General features: G+C 37.7%; 1 protein-coding gene across 1 annotated transcript; it reads left to right on the top strand.

Annotated features, from left to right (window-relative positions):
- Positions 1 to 1,479: 1,479 nt before the first annotated feature.
- On the top strand, positions 1,480 to 19,262 carry LOC127661275 (ATM interactor-like). The gene is made up of 4 exons (XM_052151909.1): positions 1,480 to 1,719; positions 10,141 to 10,266; positions 14,228 to 14,427; positions 14,646 to 19,262. The coding sequence occupies exons 1-4, from the start codon at positions 1,504 to 1,506 to the stop codon at positions 16,390 to 16,392; spliced, it is 2,289 nt and encodes a 762-aa protein (XP_052007869.1). The 5' UTR covers positions 1,480 to 1,503; the 3' UTR covers positions 16,393 to 19,262.
- Positions 19,263 to 21,702: the final 2,440 nt, after the last annotated feature.

Raw genomic sequence — 21,702 nt, 5'->3', positions numbered from 1 at the left:
GATAAAATTCAGCATCATTTTAAAAGAAACAATAAAAATATATACAACAAATGACCAATTCACCCCTAGGCCCATTTTATCATGACAATCCTGTATAAATTAAACTTAAAATGTATCAAATGAGGAATTCACTCTCAGGCCCATTTTGTCCTTACATTCTTGCTAAAATAACTCCATGTCATCCCTGAACACAAAATGAAATAGAAAGGGCTCTCTGGAAGCTTCTGACTGTTCCAGGAGATTGTTATGGCCTTTTCCTTGTGGTCTTCATTCATTCCAAATGTCTCTACAAGAGATGAAAGCACCACACAATAATCTCAACGTAAAAAACCCCTCAACTATAAGGTAACATTAACTCACAAACAATGCATATAACAGAGGAACGTGGAACAAACACTTTAACACCTTCACAAGATGTCTTCAAAACGTCACCGCAAGGCTCATTTACAACACGCAAAAATGTATCGAACCATCCATACAATATTTTTTTTAATACAGTAAAGTATGGCAACATAATCAAGCTTCATTAAGATGATAAAGTTATGCACAAATTAAATATTTAGCAGATAAACGCTGAACTTAATATATGCGATAATTTTTCACAACATGATGTCAAAAACGTTAGACAACGTTACACAACTCACCATGCTCTCCGCCATGCTTGTCTCATTGTCAATAACTCCGCCCCTCACTTCAGGTTCTGGCGCTGGGGTTCTGAAACTGGGGTTCTGAAACTGGTGGTGCTGCGGGTCTGCAGCTGGATGTCTCAGTCATGCACTCGCCGTTCTACTCGCACCGGTGAGATCGAAATTCAGTGATTCCCCTGCGTACCACTAGAGGGAGTCTGCGTACCACACTTTGAGAACTGATTTATGGCATTTAGCAAAAGACAGAAAAATGCCTAAAAGCTGCTGTGTGACAAGGTGTACAGCAAACAAACTAAAAAACCCACAAATACATTTTTATAAGCTTCCGAACCGTAAAAGCCAGCCTTTAAGGAGACAAAAGTGGATACAGGCAATAAGACATGAAGCATCAGCAGGAAGAGTGGGTAAATTGTGGGATCCTGACAATAAAATGTAACTTCGACATGGTTAAAATTATGAATGTTTTTTTATTTTTTTTTATAGTGGGCGTAGTTCTCAGAGTAGTTCGAGAACTAGTTGCGCTCTGTCTTAATTGATCCAATTTTATGTCCTGAAACAAACCGTTTTTGGGGGTCGACAGCTTATAAAAATATATTTCTGGGTTATTTAGCTTGTTTGCTGTACACCTTGTCACACAGCAGCTTTTAGACATAGTTTTGTTTTTTGTTATAAGTCATAAATGACAAGGAGGCAGCCTTTCGCAATGCAAAATGAATGGAGACGGTTGGATTACCCCCCCCGGTATGGGCGTGGCCTAAATACGCGCTGTTGCGAAGATGTGAGTGAGCGAGTGCTTTTTTGCTATGCGACGGCTCCCGGAAGTGCATATGTGTGCAGCGCTGTGGTGCGTTGAATCATGGCTGCCTCTGCAGTCAACAAAAACAGCCGACACAACAGGCAGAAATGCAGCGAGCTGCCGCCCGCACAGGACAGAGAGATCATTAAACCCTCTATAACGGAACTTACCAAAGAAGTGCGCACCAACATCCTCTGCACTGTGGAAGGATGCGGGAAGATTCTGCCCAACACTCCAGCACTCAGCATGCATCTGGTCAAGTCTCACAGAGTCAAGGTACAACATTTATACAACACTTCAGCAACTCCAACTGCTAGTTTTCTTTTTTGTCTGTCTGGTTTAGATTTATGTTTCCATGTACATGGCGAGTCTTCATTCACTTGAGGTTTTGATTTTGTCCATTTTCAGTCTGTTGCTTGTCATTTGTCTTCCGTGTGCTAAATAAAATAAAACATATTCGGATTACAGTGTGAAATATAGTAGCTAGATACTCTTAAATTGTAACTGTGGCATATATTAGAAACAGTGCTTGCGTGTTATGAAGCTATACTCTGGAGAGACATTTATTTACATTTAAAATATTTATATATATATATTAGTTCTCCAGGACAGCACTCACTTTCAGTTGATCTGGTTTAATATCAATGAAGTCCAAACACTTACATGTGGTAAAGTATGACCAATCATGCCTTTAGATGTTATATTGTGATGGGGTGATTCACCTGAAACCTGTTAAGAAAACAGGGTTTGCCCAAGGGGGCCGGTTGCACCAGCTATACATAAGTTACAACTTATGCCTCCTACATACTACATTACTTTCAAAGACGTCAGATCATGGTACCGTTCATATTACACAACTGTCTGTCTTGTTATGGAAGTTGTAGCGTTTTCAAATTAGACGAGGAATCTGCGACAGGGGTGAACACATTACAAAACATTTCTCTATTGACGAATCCCCGACGACTCTGTTGTAAAACATAATTTGGAGTCCAGGCAGAGTACACACGTGAGAAGTGATACGAGATACGAAAACAAATGCATGATCATATGTTATGCATTTCAAAATATGTTGTGTATGTTTTTAATCATATTTTATTGGTTACAATATGAAAAAGTACCTCCTACTGAAAAATCGTCCTATTTGCTTACCTGACTGTCCAAGAGAATTGGCAATTTCTCTCCAACTCTACAGTTCAAATGAAATATTAAATAGTCACTGGTGCTCCTGCCAATGTTACACTCATTTTTCCTCCATTTCTTCGGTCCAGTGAGACTTTCTTGGTACCGCATGCTAATTGATGTTCTGTTACAGGTACATCAGGACTCCTCATACTCGTTTTCTTGCTCTCTCATTGGCTGTAGGTCAACGCTGCAGTTGTATACAGTCAAAACAGATTTCACATTGCACGATTTGGAATCGCAGACAGGTCCAGATATCTAACGTTTTAAATATCTCGCTGACATCGGCGACGCGTCGGTGATTCTCTGATAGTTCATACATTGCGATCGTTGCTCATGGGAACGAGCTCCGATTTGTCTACGATTTCAGGCTTTTGTCAGCGATCTCCACAAAACTGTCGATCAGGCTTAAAATCGTGTAGTGTAAACTCTGTATTAGTCCCCATTTACGCCACAACTAGGCTAAGTCACAATTTACATACTACTAAATATTTGAGCCTTGCACCATTAACTTATCACAACGTATGACGTAACCCTACATATAAACAAAATATTTACATAAGCCTTCGACCAGGAGTAACGGATGAAATAAAAAAGCAGACTGATATTTACCCTCATTTACATTTACGAGAGCAAAAAAAACATACTTTTAAGTGGCTCTTCAGCATGAAATGGTGCAGTTTTCAGGGTGTGTTGTGAAGTTTCAACTCATTCAAAATATATATATAGGATATTAAAATGAATAAAGGTCTATTTTTCCAGCCTGTTGTATTATTATTTATCACCCTTTATTTATTTTAGATACACTTCCTATATATTGTTATTTACACTGGGCAAATATACTATTTATCAAATCTACTTTTATTACGCATTGTATTTTAATGGGGATATAATTTATTACAGCTGACAATCAACCGTAACAAGATAAAATTGAAATTCACTGCTGTTTAACCCTTGTGTGTGCAAATTTGAAGGCTGCTTATTGGATCAATACAGGTAAACATCATATTATGCAAATACACGTTACTTTACGGAGAGCTTATGACCTACTTGTTGGCTGTGTCTCATTTCGATGGCTGCGTGCTAGGTAGGACATGTCCTTTGAAGGCAGCAGTATATCTAGTGTCCTCCTTTAATCAAGCCTCATTTAACAAGATGGCCTTCGTGGACAAATGGAAATGGAACGTAACATGGTTGCTATGACAGCACTCCACTCTATAACAAGCGAGAGGCACTTTGATTGAGAAGGGAACAAAGTCCCTCTGGAAGGGAATACATGAGGTACAATTTAGGAGAATTATAATGATGTAAAGAGAAAAGAAAATAGATTTTACAGGTGTACTTTTAGACTAATAATTTATTTTAATTATATATTACTATAATTATACATATTATATACTCTGCACCCATCTACTGAGGTACTTCAACTTTGAAATTAACATTCCTTGTGTTTGAACATCATTTACAGGCAAATTGGCATCATTTTTTTTTTTTTAGACCTTTCTGTTGAAGTAAAGAATTGTGGGTTGTGAGTGCCCATGAAGGATACACCTCATGCATCCTCCGAATTGCCGTGAAAGAAGGTTTAATTTGAAGGCTGTATTCGAAGTCGCTTTTCTGAAACGAGACAGCCTCGATGACGAATGCGGCCGACAAATGCAACCTCCGGAGGACGCAACCTTCCAAACGAGACACAGCTGTTAAGTCTTGTCTTAAGAACAGGTGGTGCAACCAAATTAAGCACTGACTTAGTTACAAAATAACTAGTAGTGTGCTAAGCGCTTAGTGTGAACTTAAGTGAGACCTTACAGCTTGTTTAACCCTATCAAGGTCCTTAAAGGAATAGTTCACTCAAAAATGAAAATTCCGATCAGCCTCACGTCTTTCCGATTCCAAGCCGGTCCGTTTTTTTGCCAGTGGCGCAGGCAATAACGTCACAGCCGCATGTAAACATGTCATTGGCGTGGAAGATCTTCACTGTGAGTGAAGAATACATAAAGTTCGAAATGTGTAATAATTGTAAGGCCAAAGTAAACCGTGGGGAACCACCACAATAACTTTCGGATCAACAAACCTAATTAGACATTTATAACACCATCACCCAGCTGAAAATGCTCATTTTAAAAAAGACGCTAAAAAGTGAAAGCAGCTAAAGCTAGCCAGTGCTCAGAGCCATCCACAAGTCAGCAGCCTCTCCTATCATTCCTTGGTATGAGCAACGAAAAGACCAAAGCAATTACGAGGAAATTGATGGAATTCATGGCCCTGGATGACCAGCTGTTCTCCATAGTTGAGGACAGAGGGATCAGAAATCTGATACATTTCCTCGATACAGAGTAGGTGATTATTTTCCCACGTCGCATTGCCTGAGTTGTTTAATCTCGCGTCATGTCACACACGCAGCCTGTTATCTGTCAACATTTGGGTACACAAATCCAGGAGAGAGGAAGGGTGGTGCTGGATGGCAGAGGCAGGCTAAATACTATAGAAATTGTGCCGATGTGATTTAACGTAATTTTTCCCACCGTGTCTGATATTAAAATCAGTGTGACACAAAAGGCGTGGGCATTGTCGATATGGCTTCGGGATATGAAATTCAATTCCTCCATCTAGAGGTCGACCGATATTGGTTTTTTCAGGCCGATGCCGATCTTTTGAAATCCGGGTCGGCCGATGGCCGATTAATGCTGCCGATTTATTTTGGCCGATATTTGGCCGATATGTGCTTGTTTTTAACCTCTTATTTGAACCTTTTATTTGAAAGATAAAATGTAACACACATAATTACTTAAGATAGACAACATTTCTCAACAAATACATTTATTGAACACTTGACCAATCTGCACTTGTACACTTAAATTAAAAATGTATAATGTAAAAACATATTGTATAAATAATGTATAACAAATATATTAAATAAACAAAGCAGGTGTTACTGAACTGCTCCGAGACACGAAGGTTGAGATCCAAATGCAGCTTTAATTAAGGGGCAATCCAGACACGTAATCCAATATTCAGAGCCTCCAAGAGAAGCACAGGCATACTGTAACTAGGGATGGGTATCGGTAAGGTTTTAATGATATTACTATCTTACCGATACCGCTTTATCGATCCGGTACTTTAACGGTATTCTTAACGGTTCTTTTTGTTATATATATATATATATATATATATATATATATATATATATATATATATATAAAATGTTATTTCAGGAAGGTCTACTAACATTACTGTTCAGGTGTGGTCTAAAAAGAAATCTAATAAAGTAATCAATTGTAAAATATCACTGCATAGTTTATCATAGATAGAGTAATCCTTATTAATGCAGAAGTTATTAATTCAAGAGCTGTAAGTGATTTTCTCTTTGCCTTTTGTTGTTTGATTCGCAGTAATGGCTCAATCGTCACATGTTTAATAGACAGCTTCCCTTTAAGACCGAAGTTCAGATCTAATAGAGCTCCTGATGCAGCATATTTTCTCCCAACTATTTCCATAACTACGTCCATTTAAGACATAAACTGTGTTTAAGTGAATCTCCAAGCCGGTCGTTTTGACATATTTTTGTGTATATTTGATCGTTTAGACCAAGACATGAAACCCAAAGTAGCCTATACTTTGCTTGTCTCTTTGCGGTGTGTTTCGAGCGCTGCCGCCTTGGGAACGGTATCTCTTGCGCTCTTTTTATTATTAAACGCGTCCCGCAATTTAGCAACAGTAGCTAGACTGCATTTTAGAACAATCACCGAACGTGCTGATTCTGACGTTAAGTTTCAGTTTTAGGGGGAAATGTCGGTGCACCGCTGTGAACGGAAGGAAGTTGTGCTAGACAGAATGCGGCTTATGTATAAATATTCTTTTTATAATCTTTGGAAGGCGAAATCTAAAATAAAATCAGACTAATAATCACATATCTAAACCAGGCTATGTTTGAATGTTTAGTTCTGTCACTCATTAAGCAGGGCTCGTGTTGGGCTCGTTTTGTGCTCGCTGTGGCACCGCGTGAGCGAGTTCTCTCTCTCTCTCTCTCTCTCTCTCTCTCTCTCTCACACTCTCTCTCTCTCTCTCTCTCTCTCTCTCTCTCTGACTGCGAATAGCTAAATTGCATCACAGACAAATGGTTTCATATTATTATACATAGAAATGGCTGGAGATATAAAATAACTTTCTCTTTATAGCAATAAAGAATGTATTTTCTTAATTTCTCCAGTACCGACAGCAGAACCGATAACGTCCGAGCTTACCAAAGCCAGTCCTTCAATAGCATTTACTGCATTGGTATATTTTTATTACTTATTTATCTGCATTGAGTGACAACCCTCTCAAATATAAGACACACAAACAGAACAAATAAAAGTCTCAGATTCACTGTCTGTAATTGCAAAATTCTTGCTTACTTATTGTGACATGATAGCAACCCTTCTGCTGTGATAATGCAACTTCAACTACCCTATCAATATCCAAAGTAGCCGAACGTCATGTCAACCATCGCGTTTGTCACGTTTTTTCTTGAAGTTGGCAGTAACGTATCAAAAGTTTTTAATTAAATCTAAAGAAGTTATACAAATTTAACCCTTACTGTTTTCTCCAAGGAACTTAGCTCCTTCCTTAGGCACTGGATGAGGTCTGTTCACTCTGCTGGAAAATGACTCTAGGGGCAGTGTGCGTCGAACACGTGTTCCACAACAACACTAGGCTGCCCACAGATGCGCCTGCCTAATAATCGGCTTGATATGCGTGGATATTGGCCGATGCCGATTATGTAAAAAATGCAAAAAATCGGCCGATTAATCGGCCGGCCGATTAATCGGTCGACCTCTACTTCCATCCAGCTGTTGTTAAATGTACATGTATATTTTGTTTTTTTCGCCGGAGCACCAGCTGAGTCTTCTCCTCCCCTCTACCAGTGATGCTTGATTTAACATCCCGCGTCTACTGCCTGCGCAGATATCAACAGCGCAAATGGGTTGTAGGGTGCCAGATTGTGGTCATAAATTATTTGTAATGTGTATGATGTGTCGATTGTGTGAGTTTGATGCGTTTCATTCAAGATCTGGCAACTGGACCACCTTGGAATAATATATTGATGTGATTATTCATATAACATGGTTTGGGCCATACAAATTACGGGAGTTTTTTTGGGAGAAATAACAAAACGGAAGTGTTGACAGGTATGCAAGCCGTTCCCGAAGCAGTGCTCAGTTTTACAACTGATATTTGTACATCTAACGTAAGTTGAGCGTATTGGACACTTCAGTTTTTTAGATCTTTGGAATTGTTTTGTTAGACGAGTAATAAAGAGAAAAATAGTGGAAATTTATAAAAATAGTGGAAAATGACATCTGTTATATAAAGCAACTTATTTGCAGTTAATTGTTATTTCTACCTCTTTCCAGTCACGAGAACTTTATTTTGAGAGTTGTTTAAGTGAGAAAAGATCCTGTTACTTAGTGCAGTTTGGGGGAAATTGTAATGTTTAATCATGATCACATTAGCATAACTCCATGCATGAGATTTTAGCATGGATGTGGTGGTGTAGTGGGCTAAAGCACATAACTGGTAGTCAGAAGGTTGCTGGTTCGATCCCCACAGCCACCACCATTGTGTCCTTGAGTAAGACACTTAACTCCAGGTTGCTCCGGGGGGATTGTCCCTGTAATAAGTGCACTGTAAGTCGCTTTGGATAAAAGCATCTGCCAAATGCATAAATGTAAATGTTTTACCATTGATTATGCTTTTCATGAGGGCACTATATACAAATATGTACATTCTTCACAGACAATGGCTTAAAAATGGGAGAGGTGGCATATGCAATGTTTGTTGCTGCTAGTGTTGTTGCTGACAATTTTGCATCCTGTATTTTGGCCGAAATTATGACTTCTCATACGGAACACCTTCTATCTTGGGGTCCTGTATTTTAGCAGAGCAAAACATCCCGTATTGAAGGATTTGTATCCCATATTAAGTCCTAAAAGGTTTGTACGGTGAGACGAGGACCTGCATCTTGTTATAAAATGCTCAAGAATTCTGTATTCACATGACAATCAATACTTTTTTGCATTGTAGTTTCACAATACTGGTATGGGTTACTGCACCTTAGAGCATCTCTTTGGGTAAGTTAAAGTTAATGTCTGTGTTATAAGAGGTTTGCAGTATATTAGGGCCTTCTACATATAAATGACATATGGGTGTGTTTCATACAGATGTGAAGATCTCTATGCCCTGTTTACCTTCCACTTTGATAGTTTTGTAGAGCTGAAATGTGTAATAAAACAGAACTCCCTTTTGAAGAAATGTATTTAAAATTCTGTTTATAACTATCCTATTGCGTGGCCATAATTATTGTATTAATTCGAAGTGCCCTGTGAAAGCATTATTTATGCTTTTCAGAGCACAGTATGCTTTCACGTCGCAAAACCTGATGTAAAACAACCGTTGCGCACAGCAAATGACAAACAAAACCACATGAAATCGCTTTAAGAAAAATCTGATTTTAATTGGATTTCAAACCACCTACGACTGTGGTTTGGATGAGGCTTGTAAAAATTGTATGTGGTTTTTGTCCGGTTCAGACTACAAAACCTAAACGCATTTGAGTGACTGCATCCAAAATTTATATTTTAAGCTGCCTGTGTGAACATAGCCTTAGTAACACGATGGCACGTAACAACAAAACAAACCGTGACTGGTCGTTTACATGTCTCAGTCACTTCATATGCAAGCAGGCGATTTTCGTTGCCCTCAAGAAAAATGTCGGCCAAACTGGAAAATGTATAGATGCCAATAATAAAAAAAAAAAACAGAATATCTGCCGATTAACCAGCCTCGTCGTTGTATCTGTTGACCACTATTATTTAGTGTTGCATTTGAAGTGCATTTCTTCTGCTGGCCTCCTGTATTAGGAGCACTTCACCCCCACGACTGCAAGACATCCAGTCCTACATTTGAGGGTCAATCTCCCTCTCATTTAGAAACATTCAGGTTAGAAACTGTGTGGTTGGTTTAAATATGAAACTGATATTTTATATAAAGATATTCTTGTACCCTTACTGTTGTGTTTACTGGGTATTGTCAAATTGCATCTGCAGAGAGGACTTTCCCAGGCTGTTAGCCCCACAGTATTACATAAACGTCATTCTTTTGATACAGTCAGACTTAGTTAACAGCTGGGAAGGTTGTTTTAGGATGGCACTCTGTAGATTAGCAGGATATCCCTTACACTCATTAGAGAGATTGCATTTGAATTATAATGGTAATTACATCTGCATGCTACAGTTGGAGTTACAAAAGTCATGATCTATCTCACTGATTGCAGCTTAGATGAGCACTGATGTGACTGGCATTTTGTGAGTTAAAAACTGTAATGCAACCTACCAAAATAATTTAAAATGTGTGAGAGCAGAATGGACACAGTTGAGACACTTTTATATGGTTTACCTGCCATTTACACAATTATCCTGTCTTCCTTACAATGTACCAGGATTAAAATCTTTCTCACTATGTTTCTTATGATTTCAGGAGGGTCTGGTCAACCCTACAATCAAGAAGGACATAAAGGATTCACACAAGCTCTTCTGTTGCCCAATAGAGGGCTGCCCAAGAGGGCCAAATAGACCCTTTTCTCAATTTTCACTTGTTAAACAGGTACCTGCCATTGTGAGTTGTCAATACAACTGGAAAATGTTGTTTCCATCATTGATGTTCCTTCAGTGTAACTAAAGAAACTAACTATTCTTTAACAGTTTGTAGAACTTTATAAGGAATATTTATATTCATATATATTTAATATTTTAAATTTAGGGTGAATCGTTAATTCAGTACGATTTAATACTATATAACAAAAATAATACATTAAAAATAAATCCAATTAATCATGCCCCCTGATTTAGAAATTAGAAATTCTCCTTCCAGCAGAGTAATTCAAGCTTGAAGTACCTCCTTCATGTTTTTGCTAGTCGCAGTCAGCAGGGGGCAGTCAACGCAACACAGTAGGACGTGTTCTTGCGCAACAACTTTGAATGCAGGGGTTAACACAGCATCCTGAAAATGCAGTCTTTATGGCCAAAATTCTGAAAGCCAGTGAAATGAGACGCAACCACAGTGAGACGCTCTAAAAGCTTCTATCTGACACAATAGTACATAGACCAACAAATGTATTGTATGCATTAAATTTGCATTTACTTTGGTTATTATTAGGGCTGTCGATTTAACAAAAAATAACGCGTTAAAAAAATTTACGCAATTAATCACATGCCCACGGACCATAATAAGGAAGATTCCTGAGAAATGCAAGCTTGTAGTACCACCTGTTTACTCCAGAGGGCAGTAAGTGAAATTTCAGCTATATGAGCAACGTGCAGTTTATACAGTGAAGAAAACACCACAGTAGGCAGAACAACAAACATGCGTTACATTCTTGCGTTCAAAACACTCGAAGGAGCGCAAATGCGATCGAAGGGATCTCAAGATGTGTTTAAAGATTGAGTATTAAACTATATTTAACTTGACACAGTAACCTAAACATTTTTATGACACAATGCACCCGAGACGTCTGACGTAGGTGTAAATTGATGGGTCCTTAAACAAGCCCTCATAATAAATCTCGAACTGATTGACAAATTCACTTGTGAAATGGATTGCTGGGAACTGTATGCCAATGACTGTCTTATGATCAATAATATGGTAGTAAACAATACATTGTATTCTAAAGCCGCTTTTTGTATTGTCTTATCAGTGATTAACTCTTCTGCTACAAGAATGCATTTTAATTATCTGAATATTTGTTAAAAATAATATTATTTTTTAATATTTAAAGATAATTATATATTGATATAAATATGTATAATCATTATATATTGAGTTGTTGTTATATGAGGGCCTCTCTTGGCAAATGTTGATATGCAATTACATGGATTAATTAATCGACATCTAATGTAATTAAAGCCAGTGTCACTCTAGCTATTTTTTCCAGTGATTTTCAGGTTTCATTAACATAATCGCCAGCCAGCCAGCCAGAGGGAGATGAAGAGCGCATTAGTGTCTGCCAACAGGAGGGTGTTAATAGCTTGACTGTTGGGACTCCCTGCTGAGTTAATGGTTCCAGCAACAGAAGAAAGGATCCAACATGACAGAAAAAAAATTATTCTGTCACCAGAGCAGGCTCTTGTGTTCGGTTCAAGTGACCAATGAGCTGCTTCTTTTACTGAAAAACTGACAAGACATGAAGCTGATCTGAATGTTTTCATCTGCACTAGAGGTCGACCGATATTGGTTTTTTCAGGCCGATGCCGATCTTTTGAAATCCGGGTCGGCCGATGGCCGATTAATGCTGCCGATTTATTTTGGCCGATATTTGGCCGATATGTGCTTGTTTTTAACCTCTTATTTGAACCTTTTATTTGAAAGATAAAATGTAACACACATAATTACTTAAGATAGACAACATTTCTCAACAAATACATTTATTGAACACTTGACCAATCTGCACTTGTACACTTAAATTAAAAATGTATAATGTAAAAACATATTGTATAAATAATGTATAACAAATATATTAAATAAACAAAGCAGGTGTTACGAACTGCTCCGAGACACGAAGGTTGAGATCCAAATGCAGCTTTAATTAAGGGGCAATCCAGACACGTAATCCAATATTCAGAGCCTCCAAGAGAAGCACAGGCATACTGTAACTAGGGATGGGTATCGGTAAGGTTTTAATGATATTACTATCTTACCGATACCGCTTATCGATCCGGTACTTTAACGGTATTCTTAACGGTTCTTTTTGTTATATATATATATATATATATATATATAAAATGTTATTTCAGGAAGGTCTACTAACATTACTGTTCAGGTGTGGTCTAAAAAGAAATCTAATAAAGTAATCAATTGTAAAATATCACTGCATAGTTTATCATAGATAGAGTAATCCTTATTAATGCAGAAGTTATTAATTCAAGAGCTGTAAGTGATTTTCTCTTTGCCTTTTGTTGTTTGATTCGCAGTAATGGCTCAATCGTCACATGTTTAATAGACAGCTTCCCCTTTAAGACCGAGTTCAGATCTAATAAGCTCCTGATGCAGCATATTTTCTCCCAACTATTTCCATAACTACGTCCATTTAAGACATAAACTGTGTTTAAGTGAATCTCCAAGCCGGTCGTTTTGACATATTTTTGTGTATAGTTGATCGTTTAGACACGCACATGAAACCCAAAGTAGCCTATACTTTGCTTGTCTCTTTGCGGTGTGTTTCGGAGCGCGCGCCGCCTTGGGAACGGTATCTCTTGCGCTCTTTTTATTATTAAACGCGTCCCGCAATTTAGCAACAGTAGCTAGACTGCATTTTACAACAATCACCGAACGTGCTGATTCTGACGTTAAGTTTCAGTTTTAGGGGGAAATGTCGGTGCACCGCTGGGGGAAGGCAGTTGTGCTAGACAGAATGCGGCTTATGTATAAATATTCTTTTTATAATCTTTGGAAGGCGAAATCTAAAATAAAATCAGACTAATAATCACATATCTAAACCAGGCTATGTTTGAATGTTTAGTTCTGTCACTCATTAAGCAGGGCTTGTGTTGGGCTCGTTTTGTGCTCGCTGTGGCACCGCGTGAGCGAGTTCTCTCTCTCTCTCTCTCTCTCTCTCTCTCTCTCTCTCTCTCTCTCTCTCTCTCTGACTGCGAATAGCTAAATTGCATCACAGACAAATGGTTTCATATTATTATACATAGAAATGGCTGGAGATATAAAATAACTTTCTCTTTATAGCAATAAAGAATGTATTTTCTTAATTTCTCCAGTACCGACAGCAGAACCGATAACGTCCGAGCTTACCAAAGCCAGTCCTTCAATAGCATTTACTGCATTGGTATATTTTTATTACTTATTTATCTGCATTGAGTGACAACCCTCTCAAATATAAGACACACAAACAGAACAAATAAAAGTCTCAGATTCACTTAATTGCAAAATTCTTGCTTATTGTGACATGATAGCAACCCTTCTGCTGTGATAATGCAACTTCAACTACGCTATCAATATCCAAAGTAGCCGAACGTCATGTCAACCATCGCGTTTGTCACGTTTTTTCTTGAAGTTGGCAGTAACGTATCAAAAGTTTTTAATTAAATCTAAAGAAGTTATACAAATTTAACCCTTACTGTTTTCTCCAAGGAACTTAGCTCCTTCCTTAGGCACTGAATGAGGTCTGTTCACTCTGCTGGAAAATGACTCTAGGGGCAGTGTGCGTCGAACACGTGTTCCACAACAACACTAGGCTGCCCACAGATGCGCCTGCCTAATAATCGGCTTGATATGCGTGGATATTGGCCGATGCCGATTATGTAAAAAATGCAAAAAATCGGCGATTAATCGGCCGGCCGATTAATCGGTCGACCTCTAATCTGCATTTGCCTCCACCATTTTGTAACGGCATGTGTGTAATACCTCAGAATAGAGCAAGATCTCAGCAAAACAGTCTGCATGTGTTGCGGCAGCTTAACTTGATGAAATATTGCCCTAGCTTAATATTTAGTCATGTATGTCCTGTTTGGAAATGATTTGCTAACTAATACGTTTCCTATTCTTACTTATCGTGTAGCACTTTATGAAGATGCATGCCGAAAAGAAGCACAAGTGTTTGAAGTGCAGTAATAGCTATAGCACAGAGTGGGACCTGCGAAGGCATGCTGAAGATTGTGGGAGGATGTATAGCTGTACATGTGGTTGTCCTTATGCCAGTAGAGCAGCACTGCTGTCTCATATCTACAGGACGGGCCATGAGGTTCCCAAGGAGCACAGGTACACGGTTTAAGCTGTGGAGAAATTCTTAAGCTTTTATTTAAAATGGTAAATGGAGATGTAAAGTTTGTAATGGGAAATACATGAAAAAGAAGATTGAATGCTTCTTACATTAATAGCATTTCGTCTTTAAGTGCTAATTGACATCCCATTTTAAGGTGTTTCACTTATCTATTTATTTAAATGCTGAGGGAGTCAATATTCTGTTTGTCTTATAGGTATCCACCAGTGAAAAAGAGAAAAATTGAAAGATTGTCAAGCAGTGCAACAAACACTATACTCATCGAACAAACATATGAAAAACCAGACTCTAAGAAAAATCTGAATAAGGGTGCGGCCTCTACGGAGGCAGTCTCTGAAGCCCCAGCACAGCACAACACTAACCACCCTAGAAACATCCAGAAGCTCCTACTTCCGAAGCCCAAAGTGGCCCTAGTCAACTTTTCTGTCATGCAGCTGGCCCACCTGCCCGTCCTCCTCCCCTCCACAGTGAGCAGTGGATTGAGGTTGTTGGTCTTCGCCGTGGATGCACAAGGGTCTATAAGCACTGTGCACCTTTTACAACCGTCAATTAGTACGGCAGTACCTGATCTGAACACTAAAACAGTGGCTTTCAAAGACGCCTTCCCTGTACCTAGATCAGCCCCAGAAACCATTTGCACAGGAGTACAGGTCAGTCTTGAGAACCTTTCCACTGTTGGTGATTTAGTGATTGATAATGGATCCAGAAACAAAAGCACTTCAACAAACATTCAGACCGACATCTCATACCTCAACACTGGTACAGATGCTGGTCTAGTGACTGTTCCCCCCAACTGTGAGGCCTCAGTGTCTTCTTGCTCTCAGACAGACATCAGTGTGAGCGCTCAGATTCAGTTGCCTGTCAGCGTGCAAACCCAGACCTTACCGTCACGGATCAGAGCCACGTCCTCCATTGGGGCACAGACAGATGTGTTTGGTTTTTCACCCTTAAATGTGACTCGAGAAACACAGACAAGCTGTTCTGTGGTGGCCCCGGTGGATAAAAGCCAGATAGACCAAGCAATGTGCTCAGATATTTTCGATGCTGATGTACTCAGTGTCTCCACTCAGACTGCAATGACCGATGCTTCTTTTAGAAGCAGTTGTTTAGAGGATCCCCTGAACAGCACTGGATCTGGGCTCTTTGAGAACAAGACTGTCGCATCCATGTGTTTTGGGGCCCAGGCTGATATTTTACACCAAAACCCAGTAGCAGACAACCAAACTCAAACCATGATACTTTTCCGTGACCTTGAAAACATTCTATCGGACAGCATGGCTGGGACAGCTTCCAGCTGCACTTCAGGTTTAGTATCTGTGCACGAACCACATCACACTAGTATTGACTTTGATTTTGAGGAGTTCCTTAATGCAACGCACATTCAGACCCAGACGGAAGAAAGCAGTTTGAATGGCCTGAATTCAGAGACAACGTTGGAACTCCTGGACATTGAGACACAGACTGACTTCCTGCTCTTCGACAATCTTGGTGATGGACACAACAACTACATGGGAATGAAGGTGCAACCTAATGATCTGGAGCTCGAGATGTTTGACACCCAGACCCAGACAGACCTCAACTTCCTGCTAGACACGAGCGGGCACATGCCCCTTGGCAGTATCCTCAGACAGTGTAGTTTCAGCATGAGCACAGAGTCCTCCGACACAGAGACACAGACTGACATCAGGCCTATTCCACTGCCTCTTCCCTGCTCCCATGATGGTCAGAACCGGCTCAGCAGTGCTGAAACCCAGACCAACTCTAGTTCATTTCACAGCCTGGGCCATCTCTTCCACACGAGTAATGAGACCCAAACAGTGGTGGATGACTTTCTGTCAGCGGATTTGGCCTGGAACATGGAGTCACACTTTAGCTCTGTGGAAACCCAAACATGTGAGGAGCTTATCTCGCTAGTTCCTCATGCTGATAAACCCAAAAGCTGAGAGCTCCATCTAGGTGGCGGTTGCCTTTTAACATAATAGAGGCAGTCCTGGTATCTCATTCTGTATGAGTTGCAGAGCTCAAAAATTGCTCTCCGAGACTGCCTAATCCATATCCATGATGTATAGGTAAACCTTGAAAGCACATCAATGTAATTATTTTACTGATTTAGTTTTATTTTTGTTGCATATTAATGTTCATCTAAGTTTAGTGGTTTAGTACCCCCCATTACATATTACATAAAATGCCTTGTCTGGTATCATTTCTTGTCTTCTATTGTTTAGATAACTGGGGTCTGATTGTCTTTGTGCATGTATTTTTCGCCCTGGGCTGGTCATTTGCTTTGTGGTATAAAGCAGACGTATGTGATGTTATGCTATGCTCTTGACCCACCTAATTATTGTCACTGTAAGTAAATCCTGATTCATTACAGAATCCATGTAGATATTTCTGGCAGACTGTTACGGCATAATAACTTTAAAAATCATATATATTTAACCAGTTGAACTTGCATCCTAAAGAGAGTTCACCCAAAAAATATATTTCTCATAATTTACTCGCCCTCATGGCATCCCAAACTTGTAAGACGTTCTTCTGTGAAACACAAATGAAGATATTTTGAAGGATGTATGAGTTTTTTTTTGTTGTTGTTGTTGTTGTTGTTGTTGTTGTTTTACACGTCAAAGGGGTCCAAAACTTTCAAGCTCCAAAAAGGACTTCAAGGCAGCATAAAAGTAATCCATAATATTTGAGTGCTTTAATCCATGTCCTTGAAGTCACTATTAATCTTGACGTCCAGCCCAAAGATGGTGATGCTTTGATGCTGCATGCAGTTGCCAGGTACTCCATTCCAAATGATGGAATTAATGTAATCAACTGAATGTGAACAAGCTTCATGCCAAAGAGATGTCAAGATTTATATTGAAAAAGGACTTAACATTTCTCATCGGTTCATACCGCATAAGAAGACATGGAATAAAACACTTGAGTCTTATGGATTCCCTTTATGTTGCCGCCTTGTCCTTTTAGGAGCTTGAACGTTTTGGACATTGTATTGACAAATGCACCTCATAAATCCTTCAAAATAGTGTTGTTTGTGAGTTTGAGATAGTATAAGGGCGAGTAAATGCTGAGAGAATTATATTTTTGGGTGAACTATTCTTTTAACTTACTATGCATGTTTCAGATGTTACAGTTTCTTTAAGAAACAGCTGAGGCATTGCTCTTATTTACTATGATTCGTATCTGTACTATGAATGATCATTTAAATATGCAAATCCCAAACGTTTGCTGTAAAATGAAACCTTTAATATTTCTTTGAAAGCATGTATTAATGTTTATATTAAATGTATTTAGCCAACTTTATGTATTTTAATTTTCAGTTTACCCATATTACACTTTTTGTTGGTGCCTTAATTTAAGTGTTCAGTATGTAAACATGCTTTTGATGAAATATCATTCCTGATGCTGCTTAATGGGGAAGCAGAATTGCTTTCCTTGTTTGGTTCTTTGTTTTGTTAGGATATTTGTGTTTGTGTGTTTATTTGTTTATGCTGCTTTTGATGATTCATCTGTATGGATGGATGGTGTAAAATCACCAGCTCGTTCACTACTCATTAGCCTTACTGCACTAAATATGAAGCTAAGCATTGCCTCATTTTCATGAAGTCTTGTATAACAAATATTGTATGCTATTCAGTGTTTTAGCTCAAATGTCCCTTTGTTTGTACTCTGGTACTGTATGTAGTGGGATTTCGACAGCAAGTAGAATGTAAGTGATGCTGTGTACAATATTAAGTAGGATGCTTCTCAGCATTGTAACCGCTAAAGAGTTTGATTCCATCCTTAAACACTATGAAACACTTTAAAAATATATCATTTAGATCTTGCACATGAATACATGATAATTAACATTAATTTATATGTTAATTATATTTAGGTAATGATGATGTTATCATAGTAAAAGCTATTGCTATAGAGACCTTGAAAGAGTCCAGCTCGTAAGTGTTTATCTGTGAAGTGTGCATGCTGTTTTTTTGTGCCAAGAATATATTTTGAGTTGCATTTTGTATTTTGCCATCATCAACATGTGTCTTATTTAAGTTGGTATAAAATATGATTTATAATCATGTATATTAATAATTCTATAGTTATGTTTATGTATATTCTTTAGGGGCTGGCTCGGTGTATCATTTGAACCTTGGCTATGTTCTGTTGTTTGGTCTATCCTGTAGTATATGAAACAAAAAATAAACTACAGAGTAGACTTTTGTGGGTCATTAATAGGAGAGGAAAGAATAAACTGTTATGCTTTTATACAGATACTTCAATTTAATTGCTTAACAGAAATTCTCAATTTGAATATTTAGGATATATTACGTCCTACACAAAAAATTAAAGCAACAAATAATTTTTTATGATCTTTAAAACTAGGCTTCAAATTGAATATTAAGAATTAGAACTATCAGATTTTATAAATAAAAAACATTTTGAATTTGATGTGTATTTTTCTCACTTTTGGTTGTATTTTCACCCTGAACGCACCTTAATTGCCAACTCTGGTCAAGCATAATATCAATGTTTATGTTACACCGACATCTAAAAACAATTTTTCCCTTACATGCTCAATTATTATGGATATTCAAAATGACAACAATGAATAATTGTCCTGAGCAAGTATTGTAAATGTTTTAAGCATATCAGGGTCTCTTTCGATGAGGATTTAAGGCACATTTATCTGGTCACTGCCATGTAGAGCATGACAAATAAATGTCACAGAATATAAATGACTCTTTGAAACAGATCTGAAAAAATGCAACAAAGTTTTATTACCAAGCAAAGCTATGGTTTCGTATTTATTTGTAAAAACAAATTCTCAGATTAAATGACCAAATTTCACAATATATTCATTTTTGTGTTTCCTCACTCTTCCATTAAAAAGATTAGCCATGGTTTTACTATCATAATTTTGTAGTAACCATGTTTTGTTTTTGCAGCAAATATGGTGTTTTTACAGTAAACACACTCAAATGATTGTTTTATCTTAATTCAATTGTATACATTGTTACCACACAGTGATCCTCTAACAAGCATGGTGCTGATGAAGCTGCGTTCATACATTCATTTTCAATGAAAGCTGGCGACTTCCGGCGACACGAGCAACGGCGACCGGATATGGGCGTGTCCAGAGACGCAACAAAGTTGAGAAATGTTTAACTTTATGCAAATAATGAGCGACTGCCAATACGAGAATAGATGGTAGAGCTCAAGTGATCCTAATATTTTAATAATAATATTAAATGTAAAGAAACAGTGCTGTTTAAACTCCATAAACACCACTAGTGACCAAACCGTGAGCCACTGACGACATGCAGTGACAGATTAGCTGACAGTGTGAACACGGCTTGAGAGTTTACAGATGCACAAAAAGTAATTTTACTGATTATTCTTTAAACATTTGCTTCTTGATTTACAACACAAATTGATTTTTCTTGACCTAACCATTAGCTCCAATCTTCAAAATGGTAATCTAAAATTGGTGCTATTTTAGAACATTTCTATCTTTATATCAATGAAGGCTTTGTTTTGAAAACTTTAATAAAGCATTATATTGTTACATATTTAGTTTTCCTTCCTAAGATGGAAATAAATGAATTACGTATATGTAGTTTGGGTACTTGAGTTTGTGATGCAATGAAAACAATAAAAATATATAACAAAATAGAAATGAAAGAACACATCTGTGTCTGCACGTGCACAGGCACACTCATCAGTCAACCAATACACATGAATGTTACTACGGAGACTACTGAATAACATCGACTATCGAGGTGGCTGGCACGACAAAAACACAAAGACGGGTATGTATACAATGTAATAGAAACTAAACAAGGCAGTTTCACAGGACACTGGACCTGACAACTGGTAAAACTGTGTGTGCCGTTTGAGCAACCAAGAGGGTGCTCGCATTGCGGTTTCATCGTGGTTAAAAACTTAAAATCAAGAACTTCATTAAGTCTTATCAACAAGTATTATCATTAATCAGTTTCCTGCAAATGAACTAGAAAATCAGGTCCGTGACGACATGGCCCTCATATTATCAGTGGGCTTTTCCAGTGTTTTTGGATGTAGCATTTGCAGTGAAATAACGAGACGTAACTTCTCAGCGAGTGCTAATTAGTTCTGTGATGCATTATTTGTACAGAATGTTTTTTCACAAATAATTTGGCAGATAGCGAAAGAACATTCAGAAAGAAATCTCAGTACAGACTATTATTTCTTTAGATATGGCTAATTTTAATAATATGAAATTATACTTAATTGACAAATTGAAAATGAAGCAGAAATAAAAACTAAATTGAAATAATAATAATAATAACTTTGGTTGTAAGGACTAACACAGTTTTCACTTTCTTTGGTGTATGTTTGAGTGGAGGAGAAAAGTCAACAGAATTCAATAAGAATTGTGTTGAAGGATGGTTTTGTCTTCATAAACATAAAGCATATGCTTTCATTCTGAAGTTTGTTCAATAGTAATCATAAAATGTGAATATGAAATACAACTTACATTTATATTGACAAACTGTTTTTCATAGTTGTGAAGTTTAAAATAAGCTTATAATATTGATGTTGAGTTTACGGCTACAATTGAATTCAGATTCATGAACAGATTCATTCAGACTCGGACCCTTTTGGACTCAGACTCGATTGTTTAAAGACTCGGACTTGACTCTGACTTGACTAAGGTGGATGCGAAAACAACACTACTATATAGATAAACAAAGCAAATGCTTTTTAAATCTGTGATTAATCGAGATTAACAAAAAAAATTATGTGATTTATCACGATTAAAACAAATTTAATTGACTGACAGCACTAATAGAAATACATTAATATGACACTTAAATTTAAAATGATCTTTTCCAATCCAGTCCCATGCAAAGCATGTTGGGAACATGAAATCCCCCACCTGTTTTCATCAATACATTGATGCAATGAATATGATTTAGATAGTCCCAAACAATTGGATCAAGTGAACGTAGAGATAGATAGATTGTACACAATGAAATTAAGTTGAGACCAAATGCTAAAGAAACATTAATTGAGCAAGCCGTAAATGACGTTGAGTGAACCACTTGTTAGAAGTCTAAATCCATTTGAACATTTCATAGCAATGTGATCATATCACTATTTGATAAAGGCTTGGAGTATAACTTGGACTTTTTACAATATAATTGATATTATTTCAAGTGTAATGATTTTGTATTTTCAAAAGAGCTGCTTTCCTTTTTTTCCTCAGTGTAGTTGAACTA

The sequence above is a fragment of the Xyrauchen texanus genome, chromosome 21, assembly GCF_025860055.1.
Source record: "Xyrauchen texanus isolate HMW12.3.18 chromosome 21, RBS_HiC_50CHRs, whole genome shotgun sequence".
In the NCBI taxonomy this organism is placed as follows: Eukaryota; Metazoa; Chordata; class Actinopteri; order Cypriniformes; family Catostomidae; genus Xyrauchen; species Xyrauchen texanus.
The sequence above is the reverse complement of the archived record's forward strand: the minus strand, read 5'-3'. Positions and strand labels throughout refer to the sequence as shown.

Bases quoted from the DNA above. Each gene is read 5' to 3' on its own strand.
- LOC127661275 (XM_052151909.1), top strand. From the start codon at position 1,504: ATGGCTGCCTCTGCAGTCAACAAAAACAGCCGACACAACAGGCAGAAA. The intron at 1,720-10,140 runs GTACAACATTTA...TTATGATTTCAG, and splicing joins TCAAGTCTCACAGAGTCAAG to GAGGGTCTGGTCAACCCTAC. The intron at 14,428-14,645 runs GTACACGGTTTA...TTTGTCTTATAG, and splicing joins GAGGTTCCCAAGGAGCACAG to GTATCCACCAGTGAAAAAGA.